The sequence below is a fragment of the Gossypium hirsutum genome, chromosome A13 (genome assembly GCF_007990345.1).
Source record: "Gossypium hirsutum isolate 1008001.06 chromosome A13, Gossypium_hirsutum_v2.1, whole genome shotgun sequence".
In the NCBI taxonomy this organism is placed as follows: domain Eukaryota; kingdom Viridiplantae; phylum Streptophyta; class Magnoliopsida; order Malvales; family Malvaceae; genus Gossypium; species Gossypium hirsutum.
In genome coordinates, this window is record NC_053436.1 from 21317043 (window position 1) to 21335720 (window position 18678).

The 18678-nt window shown below is 34.2% G+C and overlaps 1 protein-coding gene across 1 annotated transcript; it reads right to left on the reverse strand.

Moving 5' to 3' along the window:
- Positions 1–12314: 12314 nt before the first annotated feature.
- On the reverse strand, positions 12315–15962 carry LOC107902174 (uncharacterized). Its single transcript, XM_016828398.2, has 5 exons — positions 15648–15962; positions 14628–15535; positions 13186–13602; positions 12887–13092; positions 12315–12788 (listed from the first exon to the last, which is right to left on the reverse strand). The coding sequence occupies exons 1-5, from the start codon at positions 15794–15796 to the stop codon at positions 12531–12533; spliced, it is 1938 nt and encodes a 645-aa protein (XP_016683887.2). The 5' UTR covers positions 15797–15962; the 3' UTR covers positions 12315–12530.
- Positions 15963–18678: the final 2716 nt, after the last annotated feature.

An 18678-nucleotide genomic window follows, 5' to 3' on the forward strand; every position in this document is an offset into this window, starting at 1 on the left:
CAGACCACCGCCCCTTCTTCCAATGTCTTGTGTTGTCACAATACTTGCTATTAATACCATTTATGGTTTGATTAACAAATATTCTCGCAACTAATAATTCCTTTTTCAATTTTGCATTTTGCATTGAAAGCTTGGTTAGTTTACCAACTAAATTCTTAAACTCAACAACATCTACAAATGTCAATTCTTTCGCATATGAAGCTTCTTCAGTCGGCTTTTGATTTTGGAAACATAACCCACTATTCTCTTCTGAAAGTTGCACATTACTTTCAATCTCTTGAGATAGAATTTTTTTTTCCGTAGCTCATCAGCATGTTCTTTAGATGTTTCATGTGCAAAAGATGACAATTTATCACCAAAGAGAGATGTCAACTGTTGCTCCAAGAGAGTTACATTTACATGCAACTCCTCATTCTCAAAACATTTGATTTGCATTTGTTCTTTTAGGATACATTATCTGCTGACTTTATCTCAAGCTCAAAACTCTTTTCATTACATTGTGTCATCAATTTCATAATTATTTGCTGCATTGATGTCATCTATTTCTGACACTTGGATACCATTTGCTCCTCCTCAAATGGATTCAATAAGAAACTCTTTTTCTGCATCTTGATCCTAAACAATTCATTGCCACTAGAGTCAAGGATTAGACACCTTCCCTCTTCAAGCATCACCTTGAATCCCTTCTTTACCAATTGCCCCACACTCAACAAGTTTTGATCAATCTCAGGTCCAAACAGAACATTTGAAATCAACTTAGTTCCAACACAACTCTTTATTACTACTGTGTCTCTTCCATTCACTTCTAGGCATTCTCCATTTCATATCCTCACTTTCGACTTCAATGACTTGTCAAGGCCTTTAAACAGCTTCTCATCGCAAGTCATGTGATTAGTACAACCACTATCAACTAACCAAATGTCACATAGAGTGCTTGATGAGAAGTAAGAGATGATAAACAAATAGACCTCTTCTTCTTTAATTGCAGCATGTGCTCCACCTTGTTGTTGATTTCTCAATTCCTTATAGAACATCTCAATGTGTCCCCATCAAGTTGCACCTTCTGCATTTCACATTTGGCATTCTCCAACACCTGAAATGGGCATGATTTTGCTTTCCACAATACTTACTTAAAGAATACTTATTATAACTTTTAGTACTATTAACTTTTGCAACAGTTTTTGAACCACTATTGCATTAATCACTCTTCTTCCCATTCCACTTCTAATTCTCTCCTTCTTCACTTTGATGTACCTTAGCCTTCAATGCTCCTTCCTGCCTCATTAGCCTCCTTTGCTCTTATGCTTGTAAAGCATTGATCAACTCCACTACTCTCAACTAAGTCAAGTCATTAGTGTTCTCTAAAGAGGCAATTGTGGCTTCATACTTCTCAGGCACAGAGACTAGTATTTTCTATACCAATCTAGAATAAGAGAGATTATTTGATCAAGTTCAACACCTTCATGCCCTTGATCCTCTCATCTCCTTGATCTCAATCACAACCCTCCATGTATGTTTGCATTCTCACGGCCATGCTTGATAATTCTTTCCATCAAACACAGATGAAGCTAAGGCAGATAGATTATTTGATCCTGATTCCATTTTCCTCAAAACCTCACAAATGTATCTCTCAATTTTCTCTCAGAAGTCTCACAAAACTTTTCTCATAGGTCCCTCAAGAAAAATAGCTCTCGATACCACTATTGGTTTAGTAAAGAATTAATTGAAGCATAGAAAAAAAATATGAATAAAGAGATGATTTAATTTTTTAACAAAACAGCCCTTATATACAAGTCTCAAGTAACAACCTCAACCAAAATTTAAATTGCTATTAACAAGCTAACTAATCTCTAACTTAGTCTTATTAATATAAAAACTTTGCAGCCCTTGTGGCACTAACACCCCATAGCTTTACATCAATAATTTCGAGAAAAGCAGGAGATGGTAGCTTGGCATAGAGTTAGTAAGCAAGCTCTACTAGCTTGGATGGCTCTTTCTTCACAGGCTGCCAACAAGAATAAGGATGAGCTCCTCCTGCATATTTGTTTACTAGCTCTTTCTGTGGCATTTTGGTGGAGAAATGGTTTCATTTATTCTTTTCTTGTGCTTTTAGCAAGCGAATGCAAGATAAGGTCATTGGGTAATAGAAGTTAATGTTTAGTCCTTTAGCAAATAGTATTTCATTATGAATCTTGGCACTGTTGGACCAGTAGATGATAGTTATGCAAATATCTACAAACCTTTGAAAATTGAGTATCATTAAAACATAAGAATAAAAATTACACGAAATTATGAAAAAAGAAACCAGATATGATGTGTAAAATGATGCAATAAGAAACCCAATATGACTTCTTGTAGGAACAATGGCAGCAGCAACAAAGAGATTTGCACACAAATGCAAGAATAATCGAAGCAGAAAAAGAAAAACAAGCAGAGCAGCAAGCAAAGATTTGAATGTCCAGTAAAAATTGTAACTGAACACTACTAATTTTCATTCATAATTTGAATATATAAAAGAGTTACAAATTTTGGTTCATTTGACAGTTACCTAATGACATAACTACTCCCACTTAAACTAAACTAATACAAGCTTAAGTCAAATACAAAATAAGCTGACATATCAGCTTTTACATCATCAATCCAATCACAAACTTAATCCAACTAACTTTGGAAACTAGTTAGAGTTGAACCGAACTAAATTACATCAAAACAAAACAGCAATGTCAGTTGCTTCATTTGGTCCAAAAGCCATTCGTGCGTGCCAAGCAGAATGAGTTGAGCTTGATAGCTGCTGGTCTCGACAGTAGCATGCTTCTGGCTCCATGTTGCATTACAGTCCAGCTTTCAACACTCCTCCTTGGACTGTATGCAACATATTCCAATTGCACTTCTCAAAGATTCAAATCGAGCAGCCCCTAAAGGCTTGGTCATTATGTCAGCCAATTGTGCCCCTGAGCTGCAATGCACAAGGCTGACTTCCTTTGCTTGTTCAGCCTCTCTAACAAAATGCAGTTTGATTTTAAAATGCTTAGTCTTACCATGGAACACAGGGTTCTTGGCTATCGCAACTGCAGACTGATTATCCACCCAAATTTCAATTGCTTCATCTTGAGTTTCATTAAGGTCATGAAGCAGCTTTCTTAGCCAAATGGCCTGATTAACTGTTCCTGCTGCAGCAATGTACTCTGCTTCAGCTGTGGACTGAGCAACAGTTTGTTGCTTCTTTGAACTCCAACAAAACATGCCTGATCCAAGTGTGAAGAAGTATCCAGAGGTACTCTTCATGTCATCGAGGGATCCTGCCCAATCACTATCAGAGTAACCTTCTAATTTCAGTTCCTTCCCACTTTCAAACATTACACCAAAGTTAGCTGTGCCATTGATGTATCTAAGGACCCTTTTTGCAGCTTTCAAATGTGCCTCATTGCAACAATGCATGAATCTCGATAACAGGCTAACACCAAACATGATGTCTGGCCTGGTTGCTGTTAGATACAACAGACAACCAACTAGGCTTCGATAATGCCTCTCATTAACCCTTTGCTGATCACCATTGCTGGTTAATTTTTCACCCTATGCCACTGGTGTACTTACTGCTTTACAATTTTGCATGCAAAATTTGCCAAGAATCTTCAAGGCAAATGTTTGTTGGCTGATGAAGATGCCCCGATCAGACTGGTGAACTTCCATGCCAAGGAAGTAAGTCATGACCCCTAAATCTGTCATCTCAAACACTTGCTGCATTTGAATCTTGAACTCATCAATGAGCTCAACTTTGCTCCCTGTCACTAACAAGTCATCCACATACAAGGAGACAATCAGCAAGGTTTCAAATTCTGACCTCTTAACATACAGAGTAGGTTCACTAAGGCTCTTCACAAATCCAAGCTTGGTCAGATAAGCATCAACTCTGTCATACCAGGCCCTTGGTGCCTGTTTCAGGCCATAGAGGGCCTTTCTTAACTTGTACACTTTGTCTTCATGTCCAGCAACTTCAAAACCTTCAAGTTGCTCAATGAAGATCTCCTCCTTGAGAAAACCATTCAGGAATGCAGATTTGACATCCAATTGGTGAACTTTCCACTGCTTCTGAGCTGCTAAAGCAAACAGTAGCTTGATTGTGTCCAGTCTTGCCACTGGAGCAAAAGTCTCCAAGAAGTCCACACCATACTGCTGACTGTAACCCTTCACCACAAGCCTGGCCTTGTGCTTGTTCAGTGAGCCATCAGCATTATACTTGGTCCGGTACACCCATTTAACCCCAATAACCTTCTTATTTTCTGGTCTGCTCACCAACTCCCATTTTCATTTTTATTGATCATTTCCAGCTCAGCTTCCATAGCTTCCATCCAGTTTCTGTCCTTGGCAGCCTCTTCAAAGTCTGAAGGCTCAATCACAGCAACATTGCACCTCTGATAGACATCAGCCAAAGTTCTGGTGCCCCTCACTGGTGTGTCATCTACAGCATCTTCACTTGGTTCCTCTTCTGTAGGCTCAGCAACCAAGTCCAACTGATCTATTTCAAACATGTTAGCTTCAGCACTATTCCAATTCCACACCTTTTCTTCATCAAATTTTACATCCCTGCTGACTAAGACTTTCTTTGCTATAGGATCATAAACTCTATAGCCCTTCTTGTTGCTACTATAGCCAACAAAGATTCCTGGAGTGGCCCTGCTCTCGAGCTTGGTTCTCTTTCCACTGGAACAAGAGCATAACACACACAACCAAATACTTTCAAGTGTGTTACAACTGGTTTAACTCTATGCCAAGCCTCATAAGGAGTCTTATCCTTGACTGCTTTAGTTGGCAGTCTATTGAGCAGATACACTGAGGTGTTAACTGCCTCAGCCCAAAACTGACTTGGAAGCTTGCCTTGAAACAAGAGGCACCTGGCCATGTTCAACACAGTCCTATTCTTCCTCTCACAGACTCCATTCTGTTGAGGAGTATAGACTGTTGTGAGCTGATGATGAATCCCATTACTGTCACAAAGCTTTTGAAATCTCTCAGACACATATTCAGAGCCATTATCAGTCCTTAAAGCTCTAATTTTGCAGCCTGACTGATTTTCAGCATAAGCCTTGAATTTACAGAAGGCTTCAAACACTTCTGACTTTTGCCTCAAGAAGTAGACCCAGCACAACCTTGTCAAATCATCTATAAACAGAGCAAAGTACCTGTTATCACTGATTGAAGGTGTTCTCATAGGACCACAAACATCAGAGTGCACCAATTCGAGCTTGTTTTGAGCTCTCCAAGCACTGTCAGCAGGAAAAGGCAGTCTAGCCTGCTTACCAAGCTGACAAACCTCACAAACATTCCCACTAACCTCAACTTTTGAAATGCAATCAACCAAATTCAGCCTATGTAGCAGATCAAGCGATCTGAAATTGGCATGGCCTAGTCTCCTATGCCACAAGTCAGTGCTGTCAGCAAGGCTGGTGTATGCCTTTCTTTCTACTTGGCTAACATCCAGCATGAAGCATCTATTGGTCATGGAGACTGAGATTAACTCTAGACCATTCATGTCTTGAACAGTACAGCAACCATCCTTAAAAACCAATGTATAGCCCTTTTCAACTAATTGGCCTACATTAAGCAAATTCTGGTCTAAGTCAGGTACAAAAAGCACATCTGAGATCAGCTTGTTACCTGAACCAGTGCTAACCAGCACACTGCCCTTGCCCTTAGCCTCAATCAGCTTGCCATCTCCAATTCTGATCCTAGAGTGGAAGCTTCTGTCTAAGCCCTTGAATAACTTCTCATCTGCTGTCATATGGTGTGAGCAGCCACTGTCTAGTAGCCAATCATTACTGGTTTTTGTTGTGCCAACAAAACAGGTTGTTGTAAACACATGCTCCTCCTGAGCTTGCATGTCCTCAGCTGGTCTAGCTTGTTGTAGAGCAGCCTCCCTTGGTTTGCCTTTGCACACCTTCTCTACATGACCAAACTGCTTGCACTTTCTGCACTGAATATCTGGCCTAAACCAGTAATATTTTTCTGAATGTGTTGTCTTCTTGCAGTGAACACATGGTGGAAACACCCTTTTTGCTTCATCTCTTCCTGACTTGGCCTTTCTATTGTGCCAAGGCTTCTTGCCTTTTGCACTCATGCTTGAGCCTTCACTGGCTTTAGCCTGGAAAGCAGCTTCAGGATTCTCCTCCTGCCTATTTGCCCTCCTTTGCTCAAGTGCATACAGGGAGTTTATCAGCTCAGACAGTGAAATGGCTGATAAGTCCCTCGAGTCCTCAAGTGAAGAGATTTTAGACTTAAATTTCTCAGGGAGAGTTGTAATAACCTTTTCAACAACTCTGCTCTCTGTGAAATCCACTCCCAGGAGCCTAATGCTGTTGACAATGGCCATTATCCTGTCTGAGTACTGCTTGATGGTCTCAGACTCCTTCATCCTCAAATTTTCAAAATCTCTCCTGAGGTTGATCACTTGCTGTTGCCTTGTCTTGTCAGTCCCCATGAACTCCTCCTTCAGCTTCTCTCAGGCCTGTTTTGGTGAGTCACAGGCCATGATATGAGTGAATATCACATCAGAGACTCCATTTTGCAAGCAGGCCATAGCCTTATGCTTCTTGGCTCGCTCCTCAGCATGCTGCCTCATCTGTGCAATGGTGGGATTGGCTCTCAATGGAGGTGGTTCAGCATCATTCTCAATCACACTCCAAAGATCGTGTGCCTGAAGATAAGTCTTCATTTTAACTATCCAAATGTGATAGTTTTCTCCAGTGAACACTGGTGGAGGTGGTGGAGTGAAACTCATCTTGCTAAACTGAGTTTAAGTGCTTCGATCCTTTTTAGTTTTAAGCTTTGCTGTAGATTTTAAATTGAAATCAACAGAATGCATGCAAAGGCCCCTCAAAGACTCGGGCTCATGATACCATTTGTAGGAACAATGGCAGCAGCAACAAAGAGATTTGCACACAAATGCAAGAATAATCGAAGCAGAAAAAGAAAAACAAGCAGAGCAGCAAGCAAAGATTTGAATGTCCAGCAAAAATTGTAACTGAACACTACTAATTTTCATTCATAATTTGAATATATAAAAGAGTTACAAATTTTGGTTCATTTGACAGTTACCTAATGACATAACTACTCCCACTTAAACTAAACTAATACAAGCTTAAGTCAAATACAAAATAAGCTGACATATCAGCTTTTACATCATCAATCCAATCACAAACTTAATCCAACTAACTTTGGAAACTAGTTAGAGTTGAACCGAACTAAATTACATCAAAACAAAACAGCAATGTTAGTTGCTTCATTTGGTCCAAAAGCCATTCGTGCGTGCCAAGCAGAATGAGTTGAGCTTGATAGCTGCTGGTCTCGACAGTAGCATGCTTCTGGCTCCATGTTGCATTGCAGTCCAGCTTTCAACACTTCTACAATGTTGGAAGACATGACAGCAGTGAGTTACATAAAACAATGGATGAGGTTGCTTACATGGTACTAGGAGCGCTTGCCTGGACCTGAAAATAAGCCACCAACCATATTTGCAGCTTCTAACCAGAGTCAAACATCACCTAGAGTTCCCCCAAACGCTTCAGTAAGATAAAGTTTCCTCGGCTAAGAGTCTTAAAATAGCCCCACCCGGTGAAGTGTTCAGGGGAACTCCAGGGAACACCTGACATTCCCTTTCTTATGTTGCAGTTTCTTTACCATTTATGCACTGAGGGTTCACTGTAAAAATGGACAAGGTTCAGTAAACTTAGATATTGAGACATTTTACAAAGGAGATCTATGGAGGGGAAAATGATTTGAGAGCGGGTGGTATTCGTAGCTTTCAAGCTGTTAGAATGAACCTGGCCTATATTTGAGGGAAAATTAAGGGCAATGCATATAACACTTTCTTAATTATGACAATGACAGGAGTGGAAAAGGTGTGGGGGAGAGAACTCAAAGTCCGTCAACTCGGGAATATTCTCTCTCATCATCTCTAATCCCCCCAAAGGCCATAATTCTGACTAGATTTAGTTTTAGTAAATAGCCGAAGTATGGTTTCATTTAGTATCTAAAACCAGTCCAATCGGGTGAAGGGTCGCAATGACTTGACTGCTTGCACATATAGAGCCTCCATTTATAAATTGGTAGGTTGGGTTTCTATTGCCTAAGCATCTAACAACCGAGAAGAAATGGAAAGTCAGCTGTGTCCTCCTGATCACTTCACTGGGGTTTCTTGAACCCATTGATAAAAGGGAAGTCCATGGTGACCCCTACTGAATTGTTTGGGGGAAGTCTGGATGGCACCTGACACTAATTAGAATGAGGGACATACAAAGCCTTAACTATAAAGGCAAGGCTGGTGGTCACTAGCTTCTTTAACTTCCCATCGTTAATACACTTTGTAAGATCTGGTGCATGGGTCAATCACCATTTTGTCAACTACCATTGCATTGTTTAGTAGATAGATTTCATTGCAATCTCAATCTCATGAATCCACGTGTGCCATTAATAATAGAAAAACTTGCCTTAGAAAATAATGGGGGGGCAGGCAGGAGGTTGGTTTATTTCTGTTTCTCTGTCGTTATAATCGTAGTCCTCTAGCTCGACAGAAGTTAACCAGTGAAGGATAAGACAATCCTTATTCAATCAGATATCCGAAAAAGAAGAAGAAAAAAGAACTGAAGTCATTCATGTTCAACAACAATGAATGCTATCTAAGTTTCATTTCCTTCAAAATCATTTTCAAGAAAAATAAACGGATGCTAATTCTAGCAGTAAGTGGTAGACTTAATAATTTAGTTTCATTACATTACGTCAGTTCTGTTATCTTTTTATATTACATCCATTCCTTAGTAATTTATTCAATCAATCTCGTCCTATTTGTTGCTTCAATCACAGTAATCATATAGCATTTTCCTCTTAACAGGTGAGAGCTGAAATAGAAGGAAGGATTGGCTTCTTTTGTTTGAAGCATCAACGCAAGGATAACTACAATCATAACTTGGAAAGCAAGTTTCACATCAAGGTTGAGATTTAATCCATGAATACCGCCACTTTGATGAGAGATCACTAATTCTTACGGTCTCTCTCCTTGGGAGAATGGCAAGAGGATGCCTTCAGTACCATCAGGAAGTTGACTGATTTTATCATCAGCCCATCTGAAAATAGAAAATATCTCATCTAAAGTTCAGTGCATATGGACCGGGCTTAACTGACTCAGCAGACCGGGCCACTAGTCCCAAATGTATTTTAACTTTTAAGATACTTGTAAGGGTTTGAATGGATCGGTATAATCTTTAAATCAGATTTTAATTCTGAAATTATAAAAAAAAATAATATTTAGTATATTGGCAGCATTTATTTTTTATTTCACAAGCATTCTTATAAAAATGATCATGTATCTCTTTTTTTAATATTTTAGTATATTCTTATAGGATGTTTGTCAATCCCTAACTCTGCTTGTAAAGTCTAAAAACTCCATTGCTAATGTACCAAATATTTTCTTAAAAGTTTATTATTTTTATAAAGTAATAAATATTATTTTAAGGACATTGTTGGCATTTTATACTTTTATATATAATCTAAAAACATACATATAATAGGATTTGAACCCAAGACATCAAAATTTTCAGTATCTCAATTTTATTATTTTATTTAATTATTATATTATTTTTTATATTTTTACTTAGAATTTTCATTTATATCATGAATATGTGATAACTTAATATCTGAAAAAAAATTGAAAATGTTAAGAAAAAAAGAGTTGATCTTTTAAGCCCATCACAGTGCTATAGTGAATTTGGATATAAATAGTAAAACATATACGTGAATAATGAATACCTAAATTTAAATTCGCTAAGTAAAATTGAATTATATAATAAATAAATGAACATTAGTATCAAAATTTGTGTTGAGACTTTAGTTAATTATTTGTTCATTCTAAAGTTTAAATAGATGTCCAAGCGGGGGCTTTTAAATAGTAGTCTTAACATGATTTTAAGATAGTTCAAATACAGTTAAATATTGGTGTTTTTTACTTTTAACATTCATGTTTACTTTCTTCTTCATAAACGACTGATTTGTATAAAATGTTTTACCTCATCATAAATAATAGTGATCGAATTTGCTTGCTAAAGAACTTGGAGATTGACATGGCTTATCCCTTGAGGTTTATCTTTATCCTTTAAGCATTTATTTTAGTGATTTATCTGTTGATTTTACTTGGCTTATAAGGTTGTATTTTGAGATAAATATTGGAGGTTTTTTTTTATCCAGATTATTATGCACTAAATTAATGAATTTATCTTGACAAAATTTGCTAAGAGAAATTGTTTCATTTTGCTTATAAATAGACAACTTATTCGTTTATTGGGATGCATCTTTAGAGAGTGATTTTGTTGGTTTTGCTTGTATCTTTATTGTTGGTTTACTCCTGTATTTTCCACTCGTTTGATATGCATTATTGGAGAGACTTGAATTTGTTGTAATTGAGGTAATTGGGTTAGTGGTTTAAAGTAATAAATTGGGGCTATTTATTGGAGTTGCCCTTACTATTTCTGTAAGGGTATATTGGATTTTAGCCAATAGATTATTAGATCAATTGTTAATAAATCATTCACTAAGTAATACTTTGTAGAATAGAATTGTTTTCGAACCACATTAACAAATTTTGAGTGCTTATATCTCTCTTTACTTTGTCCACTTATTACCTTTGTTTATTACTTTTGTTTAGGATAAGCAAAACTCGATTCGATTCGATTCGAAAAAATAAAATAAAAAATTAAGTTTCGAGTTAATCAAATCAAATTATTCGAGTTACTTGAATTTTTTTTAAGTCAACTCAAATTAATAATTCGAGTTTCGAGTTTAAGTCTAATTGAATCTTAAAATTCAAATACTTGGAATAACAAATGAGTGTAAATACCCCTTTAGTCACTGTCAATTTTAAAAATGAGTAAATTGATTTCTCTCTCAACAAAAATTAAAAAAATAATTTTCAAAATTTCAAAATAATTATTAAAATTCAAAATATTTCTAAAAATTTCAGAATTTATATTTTTAAAAAAATAAAAATTAAAAAAAATATAAAGAATATATAAAGAAAGTTAAAATTTTAAAAATTTTCTAAAATAATAATTTTTGGACCTAAATAAGTTAATTAGTGATTCAAACTTATCATACTAAAGTATATTATTTTTTTCTTATTTTGCTTTGAAAAAGTTTTCAAATATATATATAGTTTTAAATTTATGTACTCTAACATGGAATTAATAATACTATAACAATATGTTAATTTTATATGTTTACTTTTTTAATTTAAGTCGAACAATTTCACTTGATTCGACTCGACTTGAATTTCATTTCATTTAACTCGATTCGAAAAAAATTGCAAATCGAGTTAGGATAATAAAATAAGACTTATCAACTTAATTAACTCAAATCTTTTTCACTTAATTCGATTTAATTCGATCAAACACTCACCTCTAACTTTATTCATTCTTACATCAAATTGGCCATAAGTTTAAACAAAAAGCAAATTGATTTCCTTTTCAATTTGCTTCAAATTCATTGTGGATGGTAATTAAAATTTGGATTATGTATATAAAAGACTTTGAGCTGAATATGCACACATATGGGTTTTAGCATAATACAAAGACAACGAAGTAAACTTTTAAGTTTTTGGATTTGTAAGAAAGATTTTATTTGTAATAATATTTTTAAAATTGTAAAAATTAATTTTTTTTGTTTGAATAAATATATTGAAAAAATTCAAAATTTATGAATAGTTTCAAGAGAGGGTTTCAATAGCTTAATTTCTTCTTTTTCTTCAAATTAGATGATTTTTCAAAATTACTCATAAATTTTTATTTGATTTAATAGACATAGTCAAACTATAAGATAAAAAACTTTAAACTTAAAAAGTCATTTTTATTTAATTATACTATATATTTAAAATTTTATTTTTGATAAAAAATATTTTATTTTATTAAAAATATTCATTAATTTTTACAAATATAATTATATTCATATTGAATATTTTTATATTATTTATTTTTAATATAATCATCCTTCTTTTATAATTCCAAATTTAATTTTTCTTAAATCAATTGTCTATTCAATGCAATTATAAATGCTAATCTTTTGAATTGATGAAAATGATAGCATTTGAAAATTCTAAAAATAAATAAATAAATAAATTATTAATCCAAGACTTACGGCTTTGAACACCATCATCGAAAACATTCGGGGCCGGCTTCACACATGACAAAGCCAGAAATTTAATATTGAATGCCGAAATTTAGGAATCAAAAATAAAAATTTTGTTTTAAGAAAAAGCTTAAACTGAATAATTGATATAATTAGGAGGGACCAAAACTGATATTATTCCATCTGATACATTCCATTATGGTTTATTGTACAAAATACTCGTTGGCAAAGAAACAAAGCTGTAAAACCAGCTTGTAAAAGATTTCTTTATCTTTGCATTGCTTCATCTGTCACATACATATATATGTGTATATGTATATATTTACAACTGATAACAAGTATAGTGGTGGCAATGACAGCCATTGTCAACATGGGAACAGTGTAAAAGAGGGCTCTATCTCTATCTTCCTGCTACTAAATCTAATCCTTTGTAATTTCTCATGGCACCAAGCTAACTGATCTGTGCTTATTTTTGACATGTTTAACACTCTGGAAACCAATTTCAGTTCAACTTGCGCGATGAACAATGCATAATCTAATAGATTCCCTTGATGTTGTTGCCTCTGGAACTTCTTTATTATGCAGTTTGTGCCTCTCTGAATTTCCTTAAGCCTTTTCTCCTTCTGCAATATGGATATGAAATTTTAGAAACTTGGATGGCCAAAACATGGAAAAAAGAAAAAAAAAATTGTATTCAAAGAGATTTGGGAAGCAATCAAACCTTATGAAGATGTGTTTTGACATCCATCAAGAACTCAAAATCGATAGGTTCGTGTGGTGCAACCTGAGACCGGAGGGCCTTGGAGGTTGAATTCGCTTCATCTTTATCTGCTCGGAGGAATTCCCAGAAAACAAGCAATGATTCCTCAATGATGTCTTTTAACATCTCACATGAGATTGCATCATCCTTAGACTTTGAGCAATCATCTGCAACGTCATTTCAATGTGCTTTGCTTAAGCTTTTGTGCTTTAGGGTTAAAAGTGAACATAAATGTTGGAGAGACCATACATATAGATTACCTTTGATAACCGGAACTTGAAGAAGATGTCGAACGGAGCATCGGCTGTAAGTGTAATTTTCGACTCTGTGTCCGGTTCGAAAGGGTTCATCCTCTATAAATCTTTGCAAAAGGACTTGAAAATGTTGGAATTCCTCAGCAACTTGGTTATAGTGATGAATGGCAAGGCTGTTGTCACAATCCAACAGTTTCTTCACTTGACCAAATTGCCAAAGCAGTATTGCCCAAGAAAGGCATATTTGTCCAACATAGACTGTCTCAAACTCCTTGTGCAAATCCCTAATCAACTTCATTGCTGGTTCAGCTTCAGCCGTCCTTTGTTTGAATGACAATGCTTTATGAAGTGAATTTGTTGCTGCTGCTGAAGATTTCCCGAGTGTGCTTACTTGAATTGGAACATCTTTTAATTTAAGTAAACCTAAATATAAAAAACTAGATTATCACCATCTCATTACAATATTCGTTACCAATCACAGACATCATTATAACCACACATTTTAAGGTCAAAGGCATTAAAAATAGTTGTTAGTAAAAAGGAAATTGGATGCATAGTTGTTAGTAAAATAAAGATGGGAATAAAGACCCACCAAGCAATTCAGATTCTTTTGAAGGTTCTCTTTGTGGAAAGGAGAAAGGGGGAGAAAATATCCTCTACAAGGTTAGTAAATGAGAAAGCCAGACGGCATCTTCTGATACTTGAAGGCCTCAGATTGTATGAGACAACATGGACCCACAATTATTTTTTATTAATGGTCTAGAATGATTTCTATTGTTAAAGAACTAGGTCAAATTCAGGTTTTGGTCCCTCTATATACTTTAGCCCTTGGTATAATTAAACCGTCTAATCATGACCTCAATCTATGTACTCTTTGGGTTTTTGCTGTTCTACTTTTAATTTCAAGGATTTGGTTGATTTACAAGTTAAAGTGAAATTGATAATATTGTTAACAGACTTGGATTAAACTTAATTATGTGTTATCAATCAGATTTCAATTTTCAAACAAGTAAAAGGACTAAATATTTCTAAGAGAAGAGGGACTAAATTTCAAAGTTTAAAGAGCATAGGGAGTGGAGGAAAAATTAAACCTAATTTAATCTCTTTATTTAATTAATCTAAAAAAATAAACTCTTAACTATTCTAAATTCTAGTAAAAATGTTGACATAGATTTTATTAAATAGTTACTAGTGAGAAAGAAAGTGGAGTTGGATTGAGTAATGAGGTTATAAAAGTAGAAGAGCAAAAATCTTAAAATTAAGCGCAAAAGGACCCTAACCAAAAAGTCATTAGGCTGGAGGGTTCAGTCAAAGTTGATATAGTAATTCCCATCTTTTCAACAATAGCAAAGTAGTATGAACTATGAACAATTTGTTCAACTTAAGGTGTTAATTATAAAAATAAAACTTAAATCAAGAAGAACAGAGTGTTAATTGGCAAGACTTACTGATTGCATGCATGGTCTGGGAATTCAATATGTCAAGTTTCCTCATTTTATCAGAGTAGCTCTTGTAAACCTTTTGAATTTCACCCATGTGATGTTTGTGATCATATTTTTCATCAATTTTCAGTGGCCCTAGTTCCTGCACCATCTTTGGGGACTCAAAATCTTCTAAAATAGTTGCAAGTCCCCCAGCTCTTGCAATTTTCACTTCCATTTTCAGCCGGTCGATCAAATCATCATCATCTTCTTCTTCTTCTTCTTCTTGCATGTTTGGTTCTATGGTTTTTTCTGGGGAAGCAATTGACTCTGTCTCGGCGTTTAAATCTTCTTCAGAATCATTGACTGGCTCTTCAAAGATTGTTGGTTCTTTATGATCTGAAATCCTTGTGTTGCATTCATGAATTTCCTTTCCCGTGTTGTCTTTGTGACATTTTCCGGAACACTTACCAACAACAATGCTCTCAAAAACGTCTGCAACATGTTCATTACCTTCAATGTCACCTCCTTGTTTCTCAACACTACTTTCAACGCTTGACCTCCCCGCATAATCCTCAACTGGCTCTTCTTGTTTGATAACTTCTATTTGCTTCTCAAATTCAAAAAAGGAAAACCTCAAAGCACATTCCTCTGTTTTTTCTTCAAAAACAGCATTTGTTTCCTCTGTTTTCTCCGCTTCAACATAATCATTTGAACCCATAAAAAACGCATGCACAGTAAAGCTCTTTGTTTCTGGTTCTTCAACGAAACCACTGATACCCGTACTGCACAAGAACTCATTCTTGCTCGTGCTTGCCACCATGGGAGAGCTCTTTGTTTCTCTGTTCCCTTCATCAACATGATCACTGCTTTGTATTTCATTGAAGTCATCAATGTTTGAATCCGAACCCTCAAGAAACCTACTGGTTGAAAACCTGGAAAAAGAAGCCAAACAAAAAAAAAACAAAGAAAATCATTAACTTAAAAGGAAATAATCAAAAAATAAAATAAAACTTAAAAACCAACATAAAACAGAGTGTTAATTACCTGAAGAAGGATCGAATGAGCTTAGAGAGAAAAACCCAGAAAGAAACAAGGACTCGAAACATGTTTCGATGCAAAAAAGCATAGGCAAAATGGGTTTTCTTCAACAAGATAAATCTGTTGATACCCATTGATTCAATCAACCCTCTCATTTCTCGATCTTAAGCAAAGCTAAAAGGGATGGAGAAAAAAAATGAATAAAATAAATTTTCTCACGTCAAAAACGAAGTGGGACGGTCCATGACTGAAAGGCGAGATTTTTTTTTTTTTGGCGAAAACATTTAATAAATGATTTCGACCACGATTTTTATGTTTTCAGGACATGGTAGCTGATTAGCAGGCGTTACTTATGCATCGATTATTTCGGTATTTTTAGTATGCATCCATCATTTCGTCCATTTTGATATATTTCTGTTTATATTAATCGCATTGGTGTATTTTGCTTCATTCTCGTACAATATTTTGATAATTTAAATTAATATTTAAATTTATTTATTTCTATTATTTTAATTTTTATAATTACATTTTTAAAAATTAATCATTAAATTAAGTTTTTTTAATTTAATTATTAGTTTTAAAATAATGTATAAACATATTTCTACGTTTGCAATTGAAATAAGATGATGTCCGTTTGTGATGAATGATTGGAACAAGTCGAAATGACTCTCCTATTTACTCTGGCAACGAAGAATCAATTTATCACTATATTTATTCCTTTTTCTACTGCTTCTTCCAAGTACTGGATAACTCTAAGGGTTGCAGGTCTTTGTCTACCAATTGGAGGTCTAGGTAAATATCTAATGCATTCTCTAACCGAAGAAGTCATTTTTTAAGGGGAAACTATGCATTTTTGGGATTTGTGTGCTCCTTGGTTAGAACCTTTAAGAACTATGCGTTTTTGGGATTTGCGTGCTCCTTGGTTAGAACCTTTAAGAGGTCCCAATAGTTTGAACTTGAGTAGGTTGAAAAAAGACACACAACCTGCGAAACATATGATGCATGCTCCTTTAGGGTCTTTAAATTCTATAAGTGGTGTAGCTATCGAGTCAATGCAATTAATTATGTCTTTTCAAGAAGTTGGTTAGCTACCTCTCATTCTGTTCTAGAATTCTTCCAATTCATACGTCATTTATGGCATAAGGAAGAGCTTGCGCAGCTGTAGCAGGATTTAAAAAAAGGAATTGATCATAATTTTAAGCATGTTCTTTCCATGACACCTCTTAACTAAGATAACTGATATAGGAGATCCAATGCTTAAGGTAGGAATCAATTTGATTACACTATATATATTGAAGGAATCAAGTGATATTTAAAAAGTATTATGTTTTTCTTTCGATTCAACTCATTTTATATATTTTTTTGGCTCGACTATTCCACCCAGTCGAGCCATTACCTTTTATTAATATTAAGATTCTTATTAAGAAGTCAAGAAAAAGCAATAAAAAAAAGGAATCTATTCATCGAGCAAAAGGAGAGAGAGGGATTCAAACCCTTAATAGTTCTTTGTTTCAAACTATACTGATTTTCAGGATCGGAGCTATCAACCACTTAGGGTGTATTCTTCATTGCTTTTGGGATGAACTTTTTTTCTAAAAAAAGTGATTTTCTCTTAAAAGCAATAAAGAACACATATCATTGGGGCAACTTTTTTAACTTTTGGATGAGCTTTTTTAGAGCTGAAAAAGCAGTAAATTTTAGCTTTTTCAGCCAAAAAGCACTTTTGGCTGTTATTTTACCTTTTTAACCTTACTTTTTGACTTAAAATGTGTTTGATGCTATTATTTTGTGTTCTCTTTCTTGGTTATTTAATATGAGTTTTACAAATGTGTTAAATAAAAAATAAAAAATATTTTTTAAAATAATACAATTGTGTCAATATCTAATTACAAATATTTAATTATTATATTTAAAAATAGTTTATATATTCTAATTAAATTTAATAAATAATTAATATTAATTACTTAGAAATATTTAAAATTAATATTATATATTAAAATATTAACAATAAGTTATAATAAATTATTTTTTTATATTTTTATTAAAATATCATAATATTAACTAATTTGAACATTATTTAAATACATATTTGTTTCTTTATAATATCATGTCTAAAATGGACATTTTACTTTTCAAAAGCACTTTTTGACAGCAATATCAAACACTTAAATTTTTCAAAAGCACTTTTCAAAAGCATTTTTCCACAGCACTTTTCAAAAGCACTTTTCAAAAACAATGAAGAACTGGCCCTTAGTCATCTCTCCAAAAGCTAATTTCAATTCTATTTTTGTTCCACCGAACAGAACATGGCCATAGAGTTGATACCATCATTATGTATAGCAAGATATCGTGTGTGAACCTATAGATCAATCTATTTATCTATATATATAAATAGATGAAATGCATGGTCTCCATGATTTATAAAGTTAAAGCCTTAAAATGCACCGAAATTTGTACTTCAAATCTTCTTTTAATACTTAATAACAGTTTGATATAGGAAAATATGGACATCACATATATAATAAGGGTAATTATATGTTATTATTTACTATCATGATAGGTTAGCCCAAAATTAAAAGTTGTCTAATTTGGTTAAATTTTTAGTGGGCTTTAACTATTAAATAAAGTATGAATCAAATTGTGTAGATACTCTAGCAATTAAGTTCTAATCAATTTCTAATTAATGATAGGCTAACTAGGAAGTGTTAAACTTATATATATATATTAGGGTTATAGTCCCTAAATTACACATAAAATATCATTGCTAATATATCATACTTAGGAAAGAGAGAGCAAATATTCTCTAAATTTCTTATGTGCTAATTAGGAAAAATCAAATCCCAAGATCTAGAAAAACTTCGAAGAATTCATAGATTCAAGTACGCTTCCGCATCTAGTTTTATTCTTGATGATTTGACATGATAGATCTTAGTTTACAGTTCTAATTTTATATTAGATATTATTTACGATTCTAACAAGTGGTATCAGAGTTTTGTCATGTTGAATAATTGAGAATGAATTGATTCTTTACTATTTT